Source organism: Pseudophryne corroboree, chromosome 4 (assembly GCF_028390025.1).
Source record: "Pseudophryne corroboree isolate aPseCor3 chromosome 4, aPseCor3.hap2, whole genome shotgun sequence".
In the NCBI taxonomy this organism is placed as follows: Eukaryota; Metazoa; Chordata; class Amphibia; order Anura; family Myobatrachidae; genus Pseudophryne; species Pseudophryne corroboree.
In genome coordinates this window covers 874,532,306-874,556,190 of record NC_086447.1, presented here as the reverse complement: position 1 = coordinate 874,556,190, position 23,885 = coordinate 874,532,306, and the positions used below count along the sequence as shown (strand labels likewise).

At 42.5% G+C, this 23,885-nt stretch overlaps 1 protein-coding gene across 4 annotated transcripts in view; it reads left to right on the top strand.

The window, feature by feature from the left end:
- Positions 1 to 23,885, top strand: part of DAAM2 (dishevelled associated activator of morphogenesis 2) — a 471,074-nt gene that overhangs the window by 273,842 nt on the left and 173,347 nt on the right. For all 4 annotated transcript variants that reach the window (XM_063918836.1, XM_063918833.1, XM_063918835.1 and 1 more), the window contains exon 6: positions 5,332 to 5,665. In XM_063918836.1, coding sequence (XP_063774906.1) covers positions 5,332 to 5,665 — 334 coding nt within the window. The remainder of the gene's footprint in view (positions 1 to 5,331; positions 5,666 to 23,885) is intronic.

Here is a 23,885-nt window from a genome sequence, read left to right as displayed (position 1 = left end):
GTGTGTCGACATGTAGGAGGACGATGTTGGTGAGGAGGTGGAGCAATTGCCTGTAATGGTGATGTCACTCTCTAGGGAGTCGACACCGGAATGGATGGCTTATTTAGGGAATTACGTGATAATGTCAACACGCTGCAAGGTCGGTTGACGACATGAGACGGCCGACAAACAATTAGTACCGGTCCAGACGTCTCAAAAACACCGTCAGGGGTTTTAAAACGCCCGTTTACTTTAGTCGGTCGACACAGACACAGACAGGGACACTGAATCCAGTGTCGACGGTGAATAAACAAACGTATTCCTTATTAGGGCCACACGTTAAAGGCAATGAAGGAGGTGTTACATATTTCTGATACTACAAGTACCACAAAAGAGGGTATTATGTGGGATGTGAAAAAACTACCATAGTTTTTCCTGAATCAGATAAATTAAATAAAGTGTGTGATGATGCGTGGGTTCCCCCCGATAGAAAATTATGGGCGGTATACCCTTTCCCGCCAGAAGTTAGGGCGCGTTGGGAAACACCCCTTAGCGTGGATAAGGCGCTCACACGCTTATCAAAACAAGTGGCGGTACCGTCTATAGATAGGGCCGTCCTCAAGGACCAGCTGACAGGAGGCTGAAAAATATCATAAAAAGTATATACACACATACTGGTGTTATACTGCGACCAGCGATCGCCTCAGCCTGGATGGGCAGAGCTGGGGTGGCTTGGTCGGATTTCCTGACTAAAAATATTGATACCCTTGACAGGGACAGTATTTTATTGACTATAGAGCATTTAAAGGATGCATTTCTATATATGCGAGATGCACAGAGGGATATTTGCACTCTGGCATCAAGAGTAAATGCGATGTCCATAACTGCTAGAAGATGTTATGGACACGACAGTGGTCAGGTGATGCAGATTCCAAACGGCACAAAGGTGTATTGCCGTATAAAGGAAGAGGAGTTATTTGGGGTCGGTCCATCGGACCTGGTGGCCACGGCAACTGCTGGAAAATCCACCATTTTTACCCTAAGTCACATCTCTGCAGAAAAAGACACCGTCTTTTCAGCCTCAGTCCTTTCGTCCCTATAAGATCATATCTGCCCAGGGATAGAGGAAAGGGAAGAAGACTGCAGCAGGCAGCCCATTCCCAGGAACAGAAGCGTTCCACCGCTTCTGACAACTTCTCAGCATGGCGCTGAGACCGTACAGGACCCCTGGATCCTACAAGTAGTATCCCAGGGGTACAGATTGGAATGTCGAGACGTTTCCCCTTCGCAGGCTCCTGAAGTCTGCTTTACCAAGGTCTCCCTCCGACAAGGAGGCAGTATGGGAAAAAAATTCACAAGCTGTATTCCCAGCAGGTGATAATTAAATTACCCCTCCTACTACAAGAAAAGGGGTATTATTCCACACTATATTGTGGTACTGAAGCCAGAAGGCTAGGTGAGACTTATTCTAAAAATTTTTTTTTGAACACTTACAAAGGTTCAAATCAAGATGGAGTCACTCAGAGCAGTGATAACGAACCAGGAAGAAGGGGACTATATAGTGTCCCGGGACATCAGGGATGCTTACCTCTATGTCCCAAATTTGCCCTTCTCACTAAGGGTACCTCAGGTTCGTGGTGCAGAACTGTCACTATCAGTTTCAGACGCTGCCGTTTGGATTGTCCACGGCACCCCGGGTCTTTACCAAGGTAATGGCCGAAATGATGATTCTTCTTCGAAGAAAAGGCGTCTTAATTATCCCTTACTTGGACGATCTCCTGAGAAGGGCATTAGTCCAGGGAACAGTTGGAGGTCGGAGTAGCACTATCTCGGATACTGCTACAACAGCACGGGTGGATTCTAAATATTCCAAAATCGCAGCTGATCCCGACGACACGTCTGCTGTGCCTAGGGATGATTCTGGACACAGTCCAGAAAAAGGTGTTTCTCCCGGAAGAGAAAGCCAGGGAGTTATCCGAGCTAGTCAGGAACCTCCTAAAAACAGTGCATCATTGCACAAGGGTCCTGGTAAAAATGGTGGCTTCCTACGAAGCAATTCCATTCGGCAGATTTCACGCAAGAACTTTTCAGTGGGATCTGCTGGACAAATGGTCCGGATCGCATCTTCAGATGCATCAGCGGATAACCCTATATCCAAGGACAAGGGTGTCTCTCCTGTGGTGGTTATAGAGTGCTCATCTTCTAGAGGGCCGCAGATTCGGCATTCAGGATTGGATGCTGGTGACCACGGAGCCCAGCCCGAGAGGCTGGGGAGCAGTCACACAAGGAAAAAATTTCCAGGGAGTGTGATCAAGTCTGGAGACTTTTCTCCACATAAATATACTGGAGCTAAGGGTAAATTTATAATGCTCTAAGCTTAGCAAGACCTCTGCTTCAAGGTCAGCCGGTATTGATCCAGTGGGAAAAACATCACGGCAGTCGCCCACGTAAACAGACAGGGCGACACAAGAAGCAGGAGGGCAATGGCAAAAACTGCAAGGACTTTTCGCTGGGCGGAAAATCATGTGATAGCACTGTCAGCAGTGTTTCATCCCGGGAATGGAAACTGGGAAGCAGACTTCCTCAGCAGGCACGACCTCCACCCGGGAGAGTGGAAACTTCATCGGGAAGTTTTTTCCACATGATTGTAAACCGTTGGGAAATACCAAAGGTGGACATGATGGCGTCCCGTCTGAACAAAAAACGGGACAGGTATTGCGCCAGGTCAAGAGACCCTCAGGCAATAGCTGTGGACGTTCTGGTAACACCGTGGGTGTACCAGTCGGTGTATGTGTTCCCTCCTCTGCTTCTCATACCTAAGGTGCTGAGAATTATAAGACGTAGAGGAGTAAGAACTATACTCATGGCTCCGGATTGGCCAAGAAGGACTTGGTACCCGGAACTTCAAGAGATGCTTACAGAGGTCTTATGGCCTCTGCCGCTAAGAAGGGACTTGCTTCAGCAAGTACCATGTCTGTTCCAAGACTTACCGCAGCTGCGTTTGTCGGCATGGCGGTGGAAAGCCGGATCCTAAGGGAAAAAGGCATTCCGGAATAGGTCATTCCTACCCTGGTCAAAGCCAGAAAGGAGGTGACCGCACAACATTATCACCACATGTGGCGAAAATATGTTGCGTGGTGTGAGGCCAGGAAGGCCCCACAAAGAAATTTCAACTCGGTCGTTTCCTGCATTTCCTGCAAACAGGAAGTGTCTATGGGCCTCAAATTGGGGTCCATTAAGGTTCAAATTTCGGCCCTGTCGATTTTCTTCCAGAAAGAATTGGCTTCAGTTCCTGAAGTCCAGAAGTTTGTCAAGGGAGTATTGCATATACAACCCCCTTTTGTGCCTCCAGTGGCACTGTGGGATCTCAACGTAGTTCTGGGATTCCTCAAATCACATTGGTTTAAAACCAGTCAAATCTGTGGATTTGAAGCATCTCACATGAAAAGTGACCATGCTCTTGGCCCTGGCCTGGACCAGGCGAGTGTCAAATTGGTGGTTTTTTCTCAAAAAAGCCCATATCTGTTTGTCCATTCGGACAGGGCAGAGCTGCGGACTCGTCCCCAGTTCTCTCCCTAAGGTGGTGTCAGTGTTTCACCTGAACCAGCTTATTGTGGTGCCTTGCACCTACTAGGGACTTGGAGGACTCCAAGTTGCTAGATGTTGTCAGGGCCCTGAAAATATGTTCCAGGACGGCTGGAGTCAGGAAAACTGACTTGCTGTTATCCTGTATGCACCCAACAAACTGGGTGCTCTTGCTTCTAAGCAGACTATTGCTAGTTGGATGTGTAATACAATTCAGCTTGCACATTCTGTGGCAGGCCTGCCACAGCCAAAATATGTAAATGCCCATTCCACAAGGAAGGTGGGCTCATCTTGGGCGGCTGCCCGAGGGGTCTCGGCTTTACAACTTTGCCGAGCAGCTACTTGGTCAGGGGCAAACACGTTTGCTAAATTCTACAAATTTGATACCCTGGCTAAGGAGGACCTGGAGTTCTCTCATTCGGTGCTGCAGAGTCATCCGCACTCTCCCGCCCGTTTGGGAGCTTTGGTATAATCCCCATGGTCCTTTCAGGAACCCCAGCATCCACTAGGACGATAGAGAAAATAAGAATTTACTTACCGATAATTCTATTTCTCGGAGTCCGTAGTGGATGCTGGGCGCCCATCCCAAGTGCGGATTATCTGCAATACTTGTACATAGTTACAAAAATCGGGTTATTAGTGTTGTGAGCCATCTTTTCAGAGGCTCCGCTCTTATCATACTGTTAACTGGGTTTAGATCACAAGTTGTACGGTGTGATTGGTGTGGCTGGTATGAGTCTTACCCGGGATTCAAAATTCCTCCCTTATTGTGTACGCTCGTCCGGGCACAGTACCTAACTGGCTTGGAGGAGGGTCATAGGGGGAGGAGCCAGTGCACACCACCTGATCGGAAAGCTTTACTTTTGTGCCCTGTCTCCTGCGGAGCCGCTATTCCCCATGGTCCTTTCAGGAACCCCAGCATCCACTACGGACTCCGAGAAATAGAATTATCGGTAAGTAAATTCTTATTTTTCTAAAAAGAATTATCATTATTATTATTAATATTATTATATGTTGCGACATGACAGGTTATTGCCTTTATCACATGACCTTATTTGTTACCGTTATTATATGTTGTGACATGCCAGGTTATCGCCTTTATCACATGACTTGATTTGTTACCATTATTATATGATGTGACATGCCAGGTTATCACCTTTATCACATGACCTGATTTGTTCCCGTTATTATATGGTGTGACATGCCAGGTTCTCGCCTGTATCACATGACCTGATTTGTTCCCATTATTATATGGTATGACATGTCAGGTTATCGCCTTTATCACATGTCCTGATTTGTTCCCGTTATTATATGGTGTGACATGCCAGGTTATCGCCTTTATCACATGACCTGATTTGTTCCCGTTATTATATGGTGTGACATGCCAGGTTATCGCCTTTATCACATGACCTGATTTGTTCCCGTTATTATATGGTGTGACATGCCAGGTTATCGCCTTTATCACATGACCTGATTTGTTCCCGTTATTATATGGTGTGACATGCCAGGTTATCGCCTTTATCACATGACCTGATTTGTTCCCGTTATTATATGGTGTGACGTGCCAGGTTATCGCCTTTATCACATGTCCTGATTTGTTCCCGTTATTATATGGTGTGACATGCCAGGTTATCGCCTTTATCACATGTCCTGATTTGTTCCCGTTATTATATGGTGTGACATGCCAGGTTATCGCCTTTATCACTTGACCTGATTTGTTCCCGTTATTATATGGTGTGACGTGCCCTCCTCATCTCTTCACACCAGGTTTGTGACCAGGTTCATTGAACTAGACGGCCTCACGTGCCTGCTGAACTTCCTGAAGAGCATGGATTTGGAGACGTTGGAGAGCCGCATACACACATCCGTTATAGGATGTATAAAGGCGCTGATGAATAACTCGCAGGGGCGGGCTCACGTCCTCGCTCACCCCGAGAGCATCAACATCATCTCCCAAAGCTTACGGACTGAGAACATCAAAACCAAGATCGCTGTGCTGGAGATACTGGGGGCCGTCTGCCTGGTACCTGACGGGCATAAGAAGGTTCTACAGGCCATGATGCATTACCAGGTCTATGCTGCCGAGCGGACAAGGTTCCAGGTGTGTACTACATGTGGCAGTGTGATTGTATCACTGTATCTGGCAATGGCATTAGTGACTGTTATCAGGTTATTCCGGCCTTATACTCAGTACCCAGTAGCAGGTGCAAGAGGTGTCTCTGCTCCTCTGTTTTATGTGTATATGGAGGGATACAGGTCACCATAGGGCTGTATATAACATCACAGGGTAGTATAATATACTGTAACACAGTGATAGAGAGAGCAGCGTTATAGTACCATCTGTGTATGTGTATATGGAGGGATACAGGTCATCATAGGACTGTATATGGCATCACAGGGTAGTATAATATACTGTAACACAGTGATAGAGAGAGCAGCGTTATAGTACAGTCTGTGTATGTGTATATGGAGGGATACAGGTCATCATAGTGCTGTATATGACATAACAGGGTAGTATAATATACTGTAACACAGTGACAGAGAGAGCAGCATTATAGTACAGTCTGTGTATGTGTATATGGAGGGATACAGGTCATCATAGGACTGTATATGACATCACAGGGTAGTATAATATACTGTAACACAGTGACAGAGAGAGCAGCGTTATAGTACAGTCTGTGTATGTGTATATGGAGGGATACAGGTCATCATAGGACTGTATATGGCATCACAGGGTAGTATAATATACTGTAACACAGTGATAGAGAGAGCAGCGTTATAGTACAGTCTGTGTATGTGTATATGGAGGGATACAGGTCATCATAGTGCTGTATATGACATAACAGGGTAGTATAATATACTGTAACACAGTGACAGAGAGAGCAGCATTATAGTACAGTCTGTGTATGTGTATATGGAGGGATACAGGTCATCATAGGACTGTATATGACATCACAGGGTAGTATAATATACTGTAACACAGTGACAGAGAGAGCAGCGTTATAGTACAGTCTGTGTATGGGTGTATAGAGGGATACAGGTCATCGTAGTGCTGTATATGACATCACAGGGTAGTATAATATACTGTAACACAGTGACAGAGAGAGCAGCATTATAGTACAGTCTGTGTATGGGTATATAGAGGGATACAGGTCATCATAGGGCTGTATATGACATCACAGGGTAGTATAGTATACTGTAACACAGTGATAGAGAGAGCAGCGTTATAGTACAGTCTGTGTATGTGTATATGGAGGGATACAGGTCATCATAGGGCTGTATATGGCATCACAGGGTAGTATAATATACTGTAACACAGTGACAGAGAGCAGCCTTATAGTACAGTCTGTGTATGGGTATATGGAGGGATACAGGTCATCATAGGACTGTATATGACATCACAGGGTAGTATAATATACTGTAACACAGTGACAGAGAGCAGCGTTATAGTACAGTCTGTGTATGGGTATATAGAGGGATACAGGTCATCATAGTGCTGTATACGGCATCACAGGGTAGTATAATATACTGTAACACAGTGACAGAGAGCAGCATTATAGTACAGTCTGTGTATGTGTATATAGAGGGATACAGGTCATCATAGGGCTGTATATGGCATCACAGGGTAGTATAATATACTGTAACACAGTGACAGAGAGCAGCGTTATAGTACAGTCTGTGTATGGGTATATGGAGGGATACAGGTCATCATAGGGCTGTATATGACATCACAGGGTAGTATAATATACTGTAACACAGTGACAGAGAGAGCAGCGTTATAGTACAGTCTGTGTATGTGTATATAGAGGGATACAGCTCATCATAGGGCTGTATATGGCATCACAGGGTAGTATAATATACTGTAACACAGTGACAGAGAGAGCAGCGTTATAGTACAGTCTGTGTATGTGTATATAGAGGGATACAGGTCATCATAGGGCTGTATATGGCATCACAGGGTAGTATAATATACTGTAACACAGTGACAGAGAGCAGCGTTATAGTACAGTCTGTGTATGTGTATATAGAGGGATACAGGTCATCATAGGGCTGTATATGACATCACAGGGTAGTATAGTATACTGTAACACAGTGACAGAGAGAGCAGCGTTATAGTACAGTCTGTGTATGGGTATATAGAGGGATACAGGTCATCATAGGGCTGTATATGGCATCACAGGGTAGTATAATATACTGTAACACAGTGACAGAGAGCAGCGTTATAGTACAGTCTGTGTATGGGTATATAGAGGGATACAGGTCATCATAGGGCTGTATATGGCATCACAGGGTAGTATAATATACTGTAACACAGTGACAGAGAGCAGCGTTATAGTACAGTCTGTGTATGGGTATATAGAGGGATACAGGTCATCATAGGACTGTATATGACATCACAGGGTAGTATAATATACTGTAACACAGTGACAGAGAGAGCAGCGTTATAGTACAGTCTGTGTATGTGTATATAGAGGGATACAGGTCATCATAGGGCTGTATATGGCATCACAGGGTAGTATAATATACTGTAACACAGTGACAGAGAGCAGCATTATAGTACAGTCTGTGTTTGGGTATATGGAGGGATACAGGTCATCATAGGACTGTATATGGCATCACAGGGTAGTATAATATACTGTAACACAGTGACAGAGAGCAGCATTATAGTACAGTCTGTGTATGTGTATATAGAGGGATACAGGTCATCATAGTGCTGTATATGACATCACAGGGTAGTATAATATACTGTAACACAGTGACAGAGAGAGCAGCGTTATAGTACAGTCTGTGTATGGGTATATGGAAGAATACAGGTCATCATAGGGCTGTATATGACATCACAGGGTAGTATAATATACTGTAGTGCAGTGACAGAGAGCAGCGTTATAGTACAGTCTGTGTATGTGTATATAGAGGGATACAGGTCATCATAGGGCTGTATATGACATCACAGGGTAGTATAATATACTGTAACACAGTGACAGAGAGAGCAGCGTTATAGTACAGTCTGTGTATGTGTATATAGAGGGATACAGGTCATCATAGGGCTGTATATGGCATCACAGGGTAGTATAATATACTGTAACACAGTGACAGAGAGCAGCGTTATAGTACAGTCTGTGTATGTGTATATAGAGGGATACAGGTCATCATAGGGCTGTATATGACATCACAGGGTAGTATAGTATACTGTAACACAGTGACAGAGAGAGCAGCGTTATAGTACAGTCTGTGTATGGGTATATAGAGGGATACAGGTCATCATAGGGCTGTATATGGCATCACAGGGTAGTATAATATACTGTAACACAGTGACAGAGAGCAGCGTTATAGTACAGTCTGTGTATGGGTATATAGAGGGATACAGGTCATCATAGGGCTGTATATGGCATCACAGGGTAGTATAATATACTGTAACACAGTGACAGAGAGCAGCGTTATAGTACAGTCTGTGTATGGGTATATAGAGGGATACAGGTCATCATAGGACTGTATATGACATCACAGGGTAGTATAATATACTGTAACACAGTGACAGAGAGAGCAGCGTTATAGTACAGTCTGTGTATGTGTATATAGAGGGATACAGGTCATCATAGGGCTGTATATGGCATCACAGGGTAGTATAATATACTGTAACACAGTGACAGAGAGCAGCATTATAGTACAGTCTGTGTTTGGGTATATGGAGGGATACAGGTCATCATAGGACTGTATATGGCATCACAGGGTAGTATAATATACTGTAACACAGTGACAGAGAGCAGCATTATAGTACAGTCTGTGTATGTGTATATAGAGGGATACAGGTCATCATAGTGCTGTATATGACATCACAGGGTAGTATAATATACTGTAACACAGTGACAGAGAGAGCAGCGTTATAGTACAGTCTGTGTATGGGTATATGGAAGAATACAGGTCATCATAGGGCTGTATATGACATCACAGGGTAGTATAATATACTGTAGTGCAGTGACAGAGAGCAGCGTTATAGTACAGTCTGTGTATGTGTATATAGAGGGATACAGGTCATCATAGGGCTGTATATGACATCACAGGGTAGTATAATATACTGTAACACAGTGACAGAGAGAGCAGCGTTATAGTACAGTCTGTGTATGGGTATATAGAGGGATACAGGTCATCATAGGGCTGTATATGGCATCACAGGGTAGTATAATATACTGTAACACAGTGACAGAGAGCAGCGTTATAGTACAGTCTGTGTATGGGTATATAGAGGGATACAGGTCATCATAGGGCTGTATATGGCATCACAGGGTAGTATAATATACTGTAACACAGTGACAGAGAGCAGCGTTATAGTACAGTCTGTGTATGGGTATATAGAGGGATACAGGTCATCATAGGACTGTATATGACATCACAGGGTAGTATAATATACTGTAACACAGTGACAGAGAGAGCAGCGTTATAGTACAGTCTGTGTATGTGTATATAGAGGGATACAGGTCATCATAGGGCTGTATATGGCATCACAGGGTAGTATAATATACTGTAACACAGTGACAGAGAGCAGCATTATAGTACAGTCTGTGTATGGGTATATGGAGGGATACAGGTCATCATAGGACTGTATATGGCATCACAGGGTAGTATAATATACTGTAACACAGTGACAGAGAGCAGCATTATAGTACAGTCTGTGTATGTGTATATAGAGGGATACAGGTCATCATAGTGCTGTATATGACATCACAGGGTAGTATAATATACTGTAACACAGTGCCAGAGAGCAGCATTATAGTACAGTCTGTGTATGTGTATATAGAGGGATACAGGTCATCATAGGGCTGTATATGACATCACAGGGTAGTATAATATACTGTAACACAGTGACAGAGAGCAGCATTATAGTACAGTCTGTGTATGGGTATATAGAGGGATACAGGTCATCATAGGGCTGTATATGACATCACAGGGTAGTATAATATACTGTAACACAGTGACAGAGAGAGCAGCGTTATAGTACAGTCTGTGTATGGGTATATGGAGGGATACAGGTCATCATAGGGCTGTATATGACATTACAGGGTAGTATAATTTACTGTAACACAGTGACAGAGAGCAGCGTTATAGTACAGTCTGTGTATGTGTATATGGAGGGATACAGGTCATCATAGGGCTGTATATAACATCACAGGGTAGTATAATATACTGTAACACAGTGACAGAGAGCAGCGTTATAGTACAGTCTGTGTATGTGTATATAGAGGGATACAGGTCATCATAGGGCTGTATATGGCATCTCAGGGTAGTATAATATACTGTAACACAGTGACAGAGAGAGCAGCGGTATAGTACAGTCTGTGTATGGGTATATAGAGGGATACAGGTCATCATAAGGCTGTATATGACATCACAGGGTAGTATAATATACTGTAACACAGTGACAGAGAGCAGCCTTATAGTACAGTCTGTGTATGTGTATATGGAGGGATACAGGTCATCATAGGGCTGTATATGACATCACAGGGTAGTATAATATACTGTAACACAGTGATAGAGAGCAGCGTTATAGTACAGTCTGTGTATGGGTATATGGAGGGATACAGGTCATCATAGGGCTGTATACGGCATCACAGGGTAGTATAATATACTGTAACACAGTGACAGAGAGCAGCGTTATAGTACAGTCTGTGTATGTGTATATAGAGGGATACAGGTCATCATAGGACTGTATATGGCATCACAGGGTAGTATAATATACTGTAACACAGTGATAGAGAGAGCAGCGTTATAATACAGTCTGTGTATGGGTATATAGAGCGATACAGGTCATCATAGGGCTGTATATGACATCACAGGGTAGTATAATATACTATAACAGTGACAGAGAGCAGCATTATAGTACAGTCTGTGTATGTGTATATAGAGGGATACAGGTCATCATAGGGCTGTATATGGCATCACAGGGTAGTATAATATACTGTAACACAGTGACAGAGAGCAGCGTTATAGTACAGTCTGTGTATGGGTATATGGAGGAATACAGGTCATCATAGGGCTGTATATGACATCACAGGGTAGTATAATATACTGTAACACAGTGATAGAGAGAGCAGCGTTATAATACAGTCTGTGTATGGGTATATGGAGGGATACAGGTCATCATAGGGCTGTATACGGCATTACAGGGTAGTATAATATACTGTAACACAGTGATAGAGAGAGCAGCGTTATAGTACAGTCTGTATGGGTATATAGAGGGATACAGGTCATCATAGGGCTGTATATGGCATCACAGGGTAGTATAATATACTGTAACACAGTGACAGAGAGCAGCGTTATAGTACAGTCTGTGTATGGGTATATAGAGGGATACAGGTCATCATAGGACTGTATATGACATCACAGGGTAGTATAATATACTGTAACACAGTGACAGAGAGAGCAGCGTTATAGTACAGTCTGTGTATGTGTATATAGAGGGATACAGGTCATCATAGGGCTGTATATGGCATCACAGGGTAGTATAATATACTGTAACACAGTGACAGAGAGCAGCATTATAGTACAGTCTGTGTATGGGTATATGGAGGGATACAGGTCATCATAGGACTGTATATGGCATCACAGGGTAGTATAATATACTGTAACACAGTGACAGAGAGCAGCATTATAGTACAGTCTGTGTATGTGTATATAGAGGGATACAGGTCATCATAGTGCTGTATATGACATCACAGGGTAGTATAATATACTGTAACACAGTGCCAGAGAGCAGCATTATAGTACAGTCTGTGTATGTGTATATAGAGGGATACAGGTCATCATAGGGCTGTATATGACATCACAGGGTAGTATAATATACTGTAACACAGTGACAGAGAGCAGCATTATAGTACAGTCTGTGTATGGGTATATAGAGGGATACAGGTCATCATAGGGCTGTATATGACATCACAGGGTAGTATAATATACTGTAACACAGTGACAGAGAGAGCAGCGTTATAGTACAGTCTGTGTATGGGTATATGGAGGGATACAGGTCATCATAGGGCTGTATATGACATTACAGGGTAGTATAATTTACTGTAACACAGTGACAGAGAGCAGCGTTATAGTACAGTCTGTGTATGTGTATATGGAGGGATACAGGTCATCATAGGGCTGTATATAACATCACAGGGTAGTATAATATACTGTAACACAGTGACAGAGAGCAGCGTTATAGTACAGTCTGTGTATGTGTATATAGAGGGATACAGGTCATCATAGGGCTGTATATGGCATCTCAGGGTAGTATAATATACTGTAACACAGTGACAGAGAAAGCAGCGGTATAGTACAGTCTGTGTATGGGTATATAGAGGGATACAGGTCATCATAAGGCTGTATATGACATCACAGGGTAGTATAATATACTGTAACACAGTGACAGAGAGCAGCCTTATAGTACAGTCTGTGTATGTGTATATGGAGGGATACAGGTCATCATAGGGCTGTATATGACATCACAGGGTAGTATAATATACTGTAACACAGTGATAGAGAGCAGCGTTATAGTACAGTCTGTGTATGGGTATATGGAGGGATACAGGTCATCATAGGGCTGTATACGGCATCACAGGGTAGTATAATATACTGTAACACAGTGACAGAGAGCAGCGTTATAGTACAGTCTGTGTATGTGTATATAGAGGGATACAGGTCATCATAGGACTGTATATGGCATCACAGGGTAGTATAATATACTGTAACACAGTGATAGAGAGAGCAGCGTTATAATACAGTCTGTGTATGGGTATATAGAGCGATACAGGTCATCATAGGGCTGTATATGACATCACAGGGTAGTATAATATACTATAACAGTGACAGAGAGCAGCATTATAGTACAGTCTGTGTATGTGTATATAGAGGGATACAGGTCATCATAGGGCTGTATATGGCATCACAGGGTAGTATAATATACTGTAACACAGTGACAGAGAGCAGCGTTATAGTACAGTCTGTGTATGGGTATATGGAGGAATACAGGTCATCATAGGGCTGTATATGACATCACAGGGTAGTATAATATACTGTAACACAGTGATAGAGAGAGCAGCGTTATAATACAGTCTGTGTATGGGTATATGGAGGGATACAGGTCATCATAGGGCTGTATACGGCATTACAGGGTAGTATAATATACTGTAACACAGTGATAGAGAGAGCAGCGTTATAGTACAGTCTGTATGGGTATATGGAGGGATACAGGTCATCATAGGGCTGTATACGGCATCACAGGGTAGTATAATATACTGTAACACAGTGACAGAGAGAGCAGCGTTATAGTACAGTCTGTGTATGTGTATATAGAGGGATACAGGTCATCATAGGGCTGTATATAACATCACAGGGTAGTATAATATACTGTAACACAGTGATAGAGAGCAGCGTTATAGTACAGTCTGTGTATGGGTATATGGAGGGATACAGGTCATCATAGGGCTGTATACGGCATCACAGGGTAGTATAATATACTGTAACACAGTGACAGAGAGCAGCGTTATAGTACAGTCTGTGTATGGGTATATAGAGGGATACAGGTCATCATAGGGCTGTATACAGCATTACAGGGTAGAATAATATACTGTAACACAGTGATAGAGAGAGCAGCGTTATAGTACAGTCTGTGTATGGGTATATAGAGGGATACAGGTCATCATAGGGCTGTATACAGCATTACAGGGTAGAATAATATACTGTAACACAGTGATAGAGAGAGCAGCGTTATAGTACAGTCTGTGTATGTGTATATAGAGGGATACAGGTCATCATAGGGCTGTATACGGCATCACAGGGTAGTATAATATACTGTAACACAGTGACAGAGAGAGCAGCGTTATAGTACAGTCTGTGTATGTGTATATAGAGGGATACAGGTCATCATAGGACTGTATACGGCATCACAGGGTAGTATAATATACTGTAACACAGTGACAGAGAGCAGCATTATAGTACAGTCTGTGTATGTGTATATGGAGGGATACAGGTCATCATAGGGCTGTATATGGCATCACAGGTTAGTATAATATACTGTAACACAGTGACAGAGAGCAGAGTTATAGTACAGTCTGTGTATGGGTATATAGAGGGATACAGGTCATCATAAGGCTGTATACGGCATCACAGGGTAGTATAGTATACTGTAACACAGTGACAGAAAGCAGCGTTATAGTACAATCTGTGTATGTGTATATAGAGGGATACAGGTCATCATAGGGCTGTATATGGCATCACAGGGTAGTATAATATACTGTAACACAGTGACAGAGAGCAGCATTATAGTACAGTCTGTGTATGTGTATATAGAGGGATACAGGTCATCATAGGGCTGTATATGGCATCACAGGGTAGTATAATATACTGTAACACAGTGACAGAGAGCAGCGTTATAGCACAATCTGTGTATGGGTATATGGAGGGATACAGGTCATCATAGGGCTGTATATGGCATCACAGGGTAGTATAATATACTGTAACACAGTGACAGAGAGCAGCGTTATAATACAGTCTGTGTATGGGTATATAGGGGGATACAGGTCATCATAGGGCTGTATATAACATCACAGGGTAGTATAATATACTGTAACACAGTGACAGAGAGCAGCGTTATAGTACAGTCTGTGTATGGGTATATAGAGGGATACAGGTCATCATAGGGCTGTATATGGCATCACAGGGTAGTATAATATACTGTAGTGCAGTGACAGAGAGAGCAGCATTATAGTACAGTCTGTGTATGTGTATATAGAGGGATACAGGTCATCATAGGGCTGTATATGACATCACAGGGTAGTATAATATACTGTAACACAGTGACAGAGAGCAGCGTTATAGTACAGTCTGTGTATGGGTATATGGAGGGATACAGGTCATCATAGGGCTGTATATGGCATCACAGGGTAGTATAATATACTGTAACACAGTGCCAGAGAGCAGCATTATAGTACAGTCTGTGTATGTGTATATAGAGGGATACAGGTCATCATAGGACTGTATATGGCATCACAGGGTAGTATAATATACTGTAACACAGTGACAGAGAGAGCAGCGTTATAGTACAGTCTGTGTATGTGTATATAGAGGGATACAGGTCATCATAGGACTGTATATGGCATCACAGGGTAGTATAATATACTGTAACACAGTGACAGAGAGAGCAGCGTTATAGTACAGTCTGTATGGGTATATAGAGGGATACAGGTCATCATAGGGCTGTATATGGCATCACAGGGTAGTATAATATACTGTAGTGCAGTGACAGAGAGCAGCGTTATAGTACAGTCTGTGTATGGGTATATGGAGGGATACAGGTCATCATAGGACTGTATATGGCATCACAGGGTAGTATAATATACTGTAACACAGTGATAGAGAGAGCAGCGTTATAGTACAGTCTGTGTATGTGTATATAGTGGGATACAGGTCATCATAGTGCTGTATATGACATCACAGGGTAGTATAATATACTGTAACACAGTGACAGAGAGCAGTGTTATAGTACAGTCTGTGTATGGGTATATGGAGGGATACAGGTCATCATAGGACTGTATATGGCATCACAGGGTAGTATAATATACTGTAACACAGTGACAGAGAGCAGCGTTATAGTACAGTCTGTGTATGGGTATATGGAGGGATACAGGTCATCATAGGGCTGTATATGACATCACAGGGTAGTATAATATACTGTAACACAGTGACAGAGAGCAGCGTTATAGTACAGTCTGTGTATGGGTATATAGAGGGATACAGGTCATCATAGGGCTGTATATGGCATCACAGGGTAGTATAATATACTGTAACACAGTGACAGAGAGCAGCATTATAGTACAGTCTGTGTATGGGTATATAGAGGGATACAGGTCATCATAGGGCTGTATATGGCATCACAGGGTAGTATAATATACTGTAACACAGTGACAGAGAGCAGCGTTATAGTACAGTCTGTGTATGGGTATATAGAGGGATACAGGTCATCATAGGGCTGTATACAGCATTACAGGGTAGAATAATATACTATAACACAGTGATAGAGAGAGCAGCGTTATAGTACAGTCTGTGTATGTGTATATAGAGGGATACAGGTCATCATAGGACTGTATACGGCATCACAGGGTAGTATAATATACTGTAACACAGTGACAGAGAGCAGCATTATAGTACAGTCTGTGTATGTGTATATGGAGGGATACAGGTCATCATAGGGCTGTATATGGCATCACAGGTTAGTATAATATACTGTAACACAGTGACAGAGAGCAGAGTTATAGTACAGTCTGTGTATGGGTATATAGAGGGATACAGGTCATCATAAGGCTGTATACGGCATCACAGGGTAGTATAGTATACTGTAACACAGTGACAGAAAGCAGCGTTATAGTACAATCTGTGTATGTGTATATAGAGGGATACAGGTCATCATAGGGCTGTATATGGCATCACAGGGTAGTATAATATACTGTAACACAGTGACAGAGAGCAGCATTATAGTACAGTCTGTGTATGTGTATATAGAGGGATACAGGTCATCATAGGGCTGTATATAACATCACAGGGTAGTATAATATACTGTAACACAGTGACAGAGAGCAGCGTTATAGTACAGTCTGTGTATGGGTATATAGAGGGATACAGGTCATCATAGGGCTGTATATGGCATCACAGGGTAGTATAATATACTGTAGTGCAGTGACAGAGAGAGCAGCATTATAGTACAGTCTGTGTATGTGTATATAGAGGGATACAGGTCATCATAGGGCTGTATATGACATCACAGGGTAGTATAATATACTGTAACACAGTGACAGAGAGCAGCGTTATAGTACAGTCTGTGTATGGGTATATGGAGGGATACAGGTCATCATAGGGCTGTATATGGCATCACAGGGTAGTATAATATACTGTAACACAGTGCCAGAGAGCAGCATTATAGTACAGTCTGTGTATGTGTATATAGAGGGATACAGGTCATCATAGGACTGTATATGGCATCACAGGGTAGTATAATATACTGTAACACAGTGACAGAGAGAGCAGCGTTATAGTACAGTCTGTGTATGTGTATATAGAGGGATACAGGTCATCATAGGACTGTATATGGCATCACAGGGTAGTATAATATACTGTAACACAGTGACAGAGAGAGCAGCGTTATAGTACAGTCTGTATGGGTATATAGAGGGATACAGGTCATCATAGGGCTGTATATGGCATCACAGGGTAGTATAATATACTGTAGTGCAGTGACAGAGAGCAGCGTTATAGTACAGTCTGTGTATGTGTATATAGTGGGATACAGGTCATCATAGGGCTGTATATGACATCACAGGGTAGTATAATATACTGTAACACAGTGACAGAGAGCAGTGTTATAGTACAGTCTGTGTATGGGTATATGGAGGGATACAGGTCATCATAGGACTGTATATGGCATCACAGGGTAGTATAATATACTGTAACACAGTGACAGAGAGCAGCGTTATAGTACAGTCTGTGTATGGGTATATAGAGGGATACAGGTCATCATAGGGCTGTATATGACATCACAGGGTAGTATAATATACTGTAACACAGTGACAGAGAGCAGCGTTATAGTACAGTCTGTGTCAGGCACGGATACAGAGGGGGGCGGTGGGGGCGATCGCCCCCCCTAGCACACTTCTGCCTACAGACAATCTGTCTGTGAAGTCCTGCTCCTTAACCCCTTCCTATCTCAGCTGGCCGTCAGCTATAGTCAGTCAGCTATAGTCAGTGGTGTGAGTCGCAGCAGCTCACAGCGGGTGCCCCTTCCTCCTCACTCACCCTTTTGGCCTGCACGGCAGTTAATCAATCAACATAGTTTGTTGATTGAGACTGCTTTCATCTCCCCAGCGTCTCCTTGCTGATAACAGATCCAGGAAGTGTGGCTGTGTGTTGGGGGCGTGGCTTCACTTATAAGACAGGCTAGTGGGCTAATACAAACAGTATACTATAGTGTGTTTACTTTTTTCCACACTGAGAGCATGCTGCATTCCTGCACCCAGAGACCAGCCAGAGGGACTTTCCTGCCAATCTGTGCCATTGACCAGCCTGTGGAAAAGGGACCATCTTACCAGCCTGTTGCAGAGGAACCAGCCAGTAAGAGATCTTCTTGCCATATTCCCTAGGCAGGGTATTACAGGTTGAGTCTCACATATGTGCGATACAGTAGAACAGAGGATGTCTGTAGTAGATGCACTTATAGGTTTTAAAATATTCCTTGTATTTCATAATATTAAACATTACATATCATGTCCTGTCAGTGAAATACTAAAATAATAGAGAGATGCGTGTAAAAGTACAGAAAATGTGTATAAAAATGCTATACAAGAAATATGGTGTATGCTAATCTGTCCTCTATTTGGTTACTTTCTCATAACACCATACTCCTTCTACAAGGTATCAACTCGGAATTGTCCTCACCGTGTAATTCCCCTACAAGGTGCCCTCACTATAGCCTCACAAATGAGTATTAAGTTTAACGTCTTCAAGTTCCTGTATAGCATTGGTCCTATAATGTGCATCAGTTTATATATCAGTGGGAGAGATCCCTTGATTATAAATGGCACCCTAATAGCTGGTAGGGATATATTGCAAGATAAGCAGGTAAAGGATTTGTTAGTGGGTGTTTGGTATAATAATCACTTCTACAACACATCAAATCAAAGTCCCCCAATATAACATCTATCCAAATCCCTAGAAATATTTCAATTGCTTGATATGGTGCGTCCTCGGGAGCCTCACTCTCTTATAACTGATGTCATTACAGACAAGGGGCCTAATTCACACCTGATCACTGCTGTGCATTTTCTCACAGCAGCCGTTCAGGTTTGAACTGCACATATACGCTGGTGCATGCCAGACAGCCGACGGCCATCTCAGCCCTGCCAGGCAGAGGCGGACGCTGGGCAGGAGGGTGCGGGCCGGTGGCGTTTTGCTGCCTTTTTAGGGGTGCGGTCCAGGCAACGCAGGTGTGCCCGGACCGTGCGGGGGGCAGGCTGCTGCGTGACGTCACACGCAGCTGCTGTGACCCGGTCAGTGACTAGTAGCTCCCTGCCTGTGCGCAGGAGCTGCGCTGGTAGGGAGCTACTCATCAAGTACAAAAGCATTGCCGCTGTGCGATGGTTTTGAACTTGTACGGTGGGGAGTCAGACATGCGGGGCGGACTAGCCTTGTGCTGGGTCCCCCCCCCCCCCCCCCCCCGCATGTCTGAGTAACTGATCGTAGCTGCACGGCTACGATCAAGTTTGAATTATGCCAAATGTCTTGTCACTACTGTTGCCACAAATGCCGTATTTTGATGGCCCTCTATTATGCCATCCATATGTTCATCATAATTTATGACACGTCCTGTACAGTTGTGATACCTACAGTATACAAAGTTGTAATTCCCTAATATTGGGGTATAACAAAAAAATATTAAATTAAAGCAGAATGTCTGGATTAATTATGATTGACTTATTCTATATCAGCACCTCATATTAACATGAGAAACATTAACAATCTGATAATAGATTTATAAAATAGACAATCCTAGCAGTGCGCACAAGCAGAAAAAAAGCAGCTCGGTGAGCTCAATATTTTACTTAAAGGTATCCTCACATCTTCACCAAATATGTGCCAAAAAAGGTTGAATAGAAGTTATCCAGCGCTACTGCATACAGTATGTAGGTCATTCATAAATATACCACTTCAGATACAGCAGATGTCATATCTCACAGTATACTTCTTATTAGGCTCATTCAGATATACCCAAAATGTAAGAGATAAGCAATTATAGTGAAACACTGTTTAATAATTGTAAGATTTAATATGAGAAAAACGAAAACATATAAACTCCACACAGATCACATGTATTTCCAAGTGGCCAAATTTTGACAATTCCAGCTAGACATGAACTGTTATTTAAGCAGTTCAGAATGCACTTGAAACAGTGCAAGTCCTGGGTTCTCCCACTGGTGCAGGCTCAGGTTTGGCTGAAATTTACAATTATTAAACAGTACTTCACTATATTTGCTTATCCCTTTCATTGGAGATAGCTGAATGAGCCTAATAAGAAGTATGACATCTGCTGTATCTGAAGTGGTATATTTATGAACAACCTACATATGCAGTAGCACTGGCTAAATTCTATACAACAATGTGATAATACCTATAATTCCTTAAATTAATTGTATCAATCAGATAACTATGGTATACTTGCAACATTTTTCTGGAAAAAAAAGGGTGGTGGGGGGATTTCCCAAACCTATGTGGCACATAGATGCAAAAGGGATTTTAATCTACAGGTGAACTCCTGCGAGTATTACGTACTCTCACTTAATCCTGGTTAGTCTCAAACTCCATTATTGGACAATTACAAATGTGGAATTCATCTATTAGGGTTGGCAAGTGTTGAGTACTGTGTGGGATTATCAAATAATTGGTCTAACCCCCCAAGACTCTGTGCCTAAAATCCCCTTGGTACTATTCAGCAGTTCCCCTTATTATAATAATATAACAGGGTATTATAATGTGTCTTCCCTTCCTGGTTCGGTAACACATAAAATGCCAGTTGTTACCATTTGTATCCATAAAAGTTGCTAGTATCCCAAAGAAAGGAATTATAGGTATTATCACATTGTTACTGTTTCTCATTTTAATATAATGCGCTTATATAGATTCAGTCAATCATCAAGGTTTATGATAATACTGTATTTCATAACGACGTTGACATATAAACCTTGATGATTGACTGTCTCTATATCAGTACCTCATATTAAGATGAGAAATAGCTGCAAATAATTACTCCAGACATTTTGTTTATATTTAATTTTCTTTTGCTATACCCCAATATTAGGGGATTATAACTTTTTATACTGTAGGTATCACAATTGTACATGACGTGTCATACATTATGATGAACATAAGGAGGGATTTGGATAGATGTCATATTGGGCAACTTTGCTTTGATGTGTTGTAGAAGTGATTATTATACCTAACATCCACTAACAAATCCTTTACCTGCAATTATACCTATTTGTGTGATGGATGAATTTGGACGGGAGAGGGGAGGAGTCAAGATGGGAGGGGTCAAGATGAGAGGGGTGGAGTCAAGACGAGAGAGGGGAGGAGTCGGGACTGGAGAGGGGAGGGGTCAAGATTAAACCGTAAACCGCCCCCCCTAAAAGAAAAGTCTAGATCCGACCCTGGTCTGTGTATGGGTATATAGAGGGATACAGGTCATCATAGGGCTGTATATGGCATCACAGGGTAGTATAATATACTGTAACACAGTGACAGAGAGCAGCATTATAGTACAGTCTGTGTATGGGTATATAGAGGGATACAGGTCATCATAGGGCTGTATATGGCATCACAGGGTAGTATAATATACTGTAACACAGTGACAGAGAGCAGCGTTATAGTACAGTCTGTGTATGGGTATATAGAGGGATACAGGTCATCATAGGGCTGTATATGACATCACAGGGTAGTATAATATACTGTAACACAGTGACAGAGAGCAGCGTTATAGTACAGTCTGTGTATGGGTATATAGAGGGATACAGGTCATCATAAGGCTGTATATGGCATCACAGGGTAGTATAATATACTGCAACACAGTGACAGAGAGAGCAGCGTTATAGTACAGTCTGTGTATGTGTATATAGAGGGATACAGGTCATCAGGACTGTATATGGCATCACAGGGTAGTATAATATACTGTAACACAGTGACAGAGAGCAGCGTTATAGTACAGTCTGTGTATGGGTATATAGAGGGATACAGGTCATCATAGGGCTGTATATGACATCACAGGGTAGTATAATATACTGTAACACTGACAGAGAGCAGCGTTATAGTACAGTCTGTGTATGGGTATATAGAGGGATACAGGTCATCATAGGGTAGTATAATATACTGTAACACAGTGACAGAGAGCAGCGTTATAGTACAGTCTGTGTATGGGTATATAGAGGGATACAGGTCATCATAGGGCTGTATATGGCATCACAGGGTAGTATAATATACTGTAGTGCAGTGACAGAGAGCAGAGTTATAGTACAGTCTGTGTATGGGTATATGGAGGGATAGAGGTCATCATAGGGCTGTATACGGCATCACAGGGTAGTATAATATACTGTAACACAGTGACAGAGAGCAGTGTTATAGTACATTCTGTGTATGGGTATATGGAGGGATACAGGTCATCATAGGACTGTATATGGCATCACAGGGTAGTATAATATACTGTAACACAATGACAGAGAGCAGCATTATAGTACAGTCTGTGTATGGGTATATGGAGGGATACAGGTCATCATAGGACTGTATATGGCATCACAGGGTAGTATAATATACTGTAACACAGTGACAGAGAGCAGCCTTATAGTACAGTCTGTGTATGGGTATATGGAGGGATACAGGTCATCATAGGGTAGTATAATATACTGTAACACAGTGACAGAGAGAGCAGCGTTATAGTACAGTCTGTGTATGTGTATATGGAGGGATACAGGTCATCATAGGACTGTATATGACATCACAGGGTAGTATAATATACTGTAACACAGTGACAGAGTGCAGCGTTATAATACAATCTGTGTATGGGTATATAGAGGGATACAGGTCATCATAGGGCTGTATATGGCATCACAGGGTAGTATAATATACTGTAACACAGTGCTAGAGAGAGCAGCGTTATAGTACAGTCTGTGTATGTGTATATAGAGGGATACAGGTCATCATAGGGCTGTATATGATATCACAGGGTAGTATAATATACTGTAACACAGTGACAGAGAGCAGCATTATAGTACAGTCTGTGTATGTGTATATGGAGGGATACATGTCATCATAGGGCTGTATATGACATCACAGGGTAGTATAATATACTGTAACACAGTGACAGAGAGCAGCGTTATAGTACAGTCTGTGTATGGGTATATAGAGGGATACAGGTCATCATAGGGCTGTATATGGCATCACAGGGTAGTATAATATACTGTAACACAGTGACAGAGAGAGCAGCATTATAGTACAGTCTGTGTATGGGTATATAGAGGGATACAGGTCATCATAGGGCTGTATATGACATCACAGGGTAGTATAATATACTGTAACACAGTGACAGAGAGCAGCGTTATAGTACAGTCTGTGTATGGGTATATAGAGGGATACAGGTCATCATAGGGCTGTATATGACATCACAGGGTAGTATAATATACTGTAACACAATGACAGAGAGAGCAGCGTTATAGTACAGTCTGTGTATGTGTATATAGAGGGATACAGGTCAT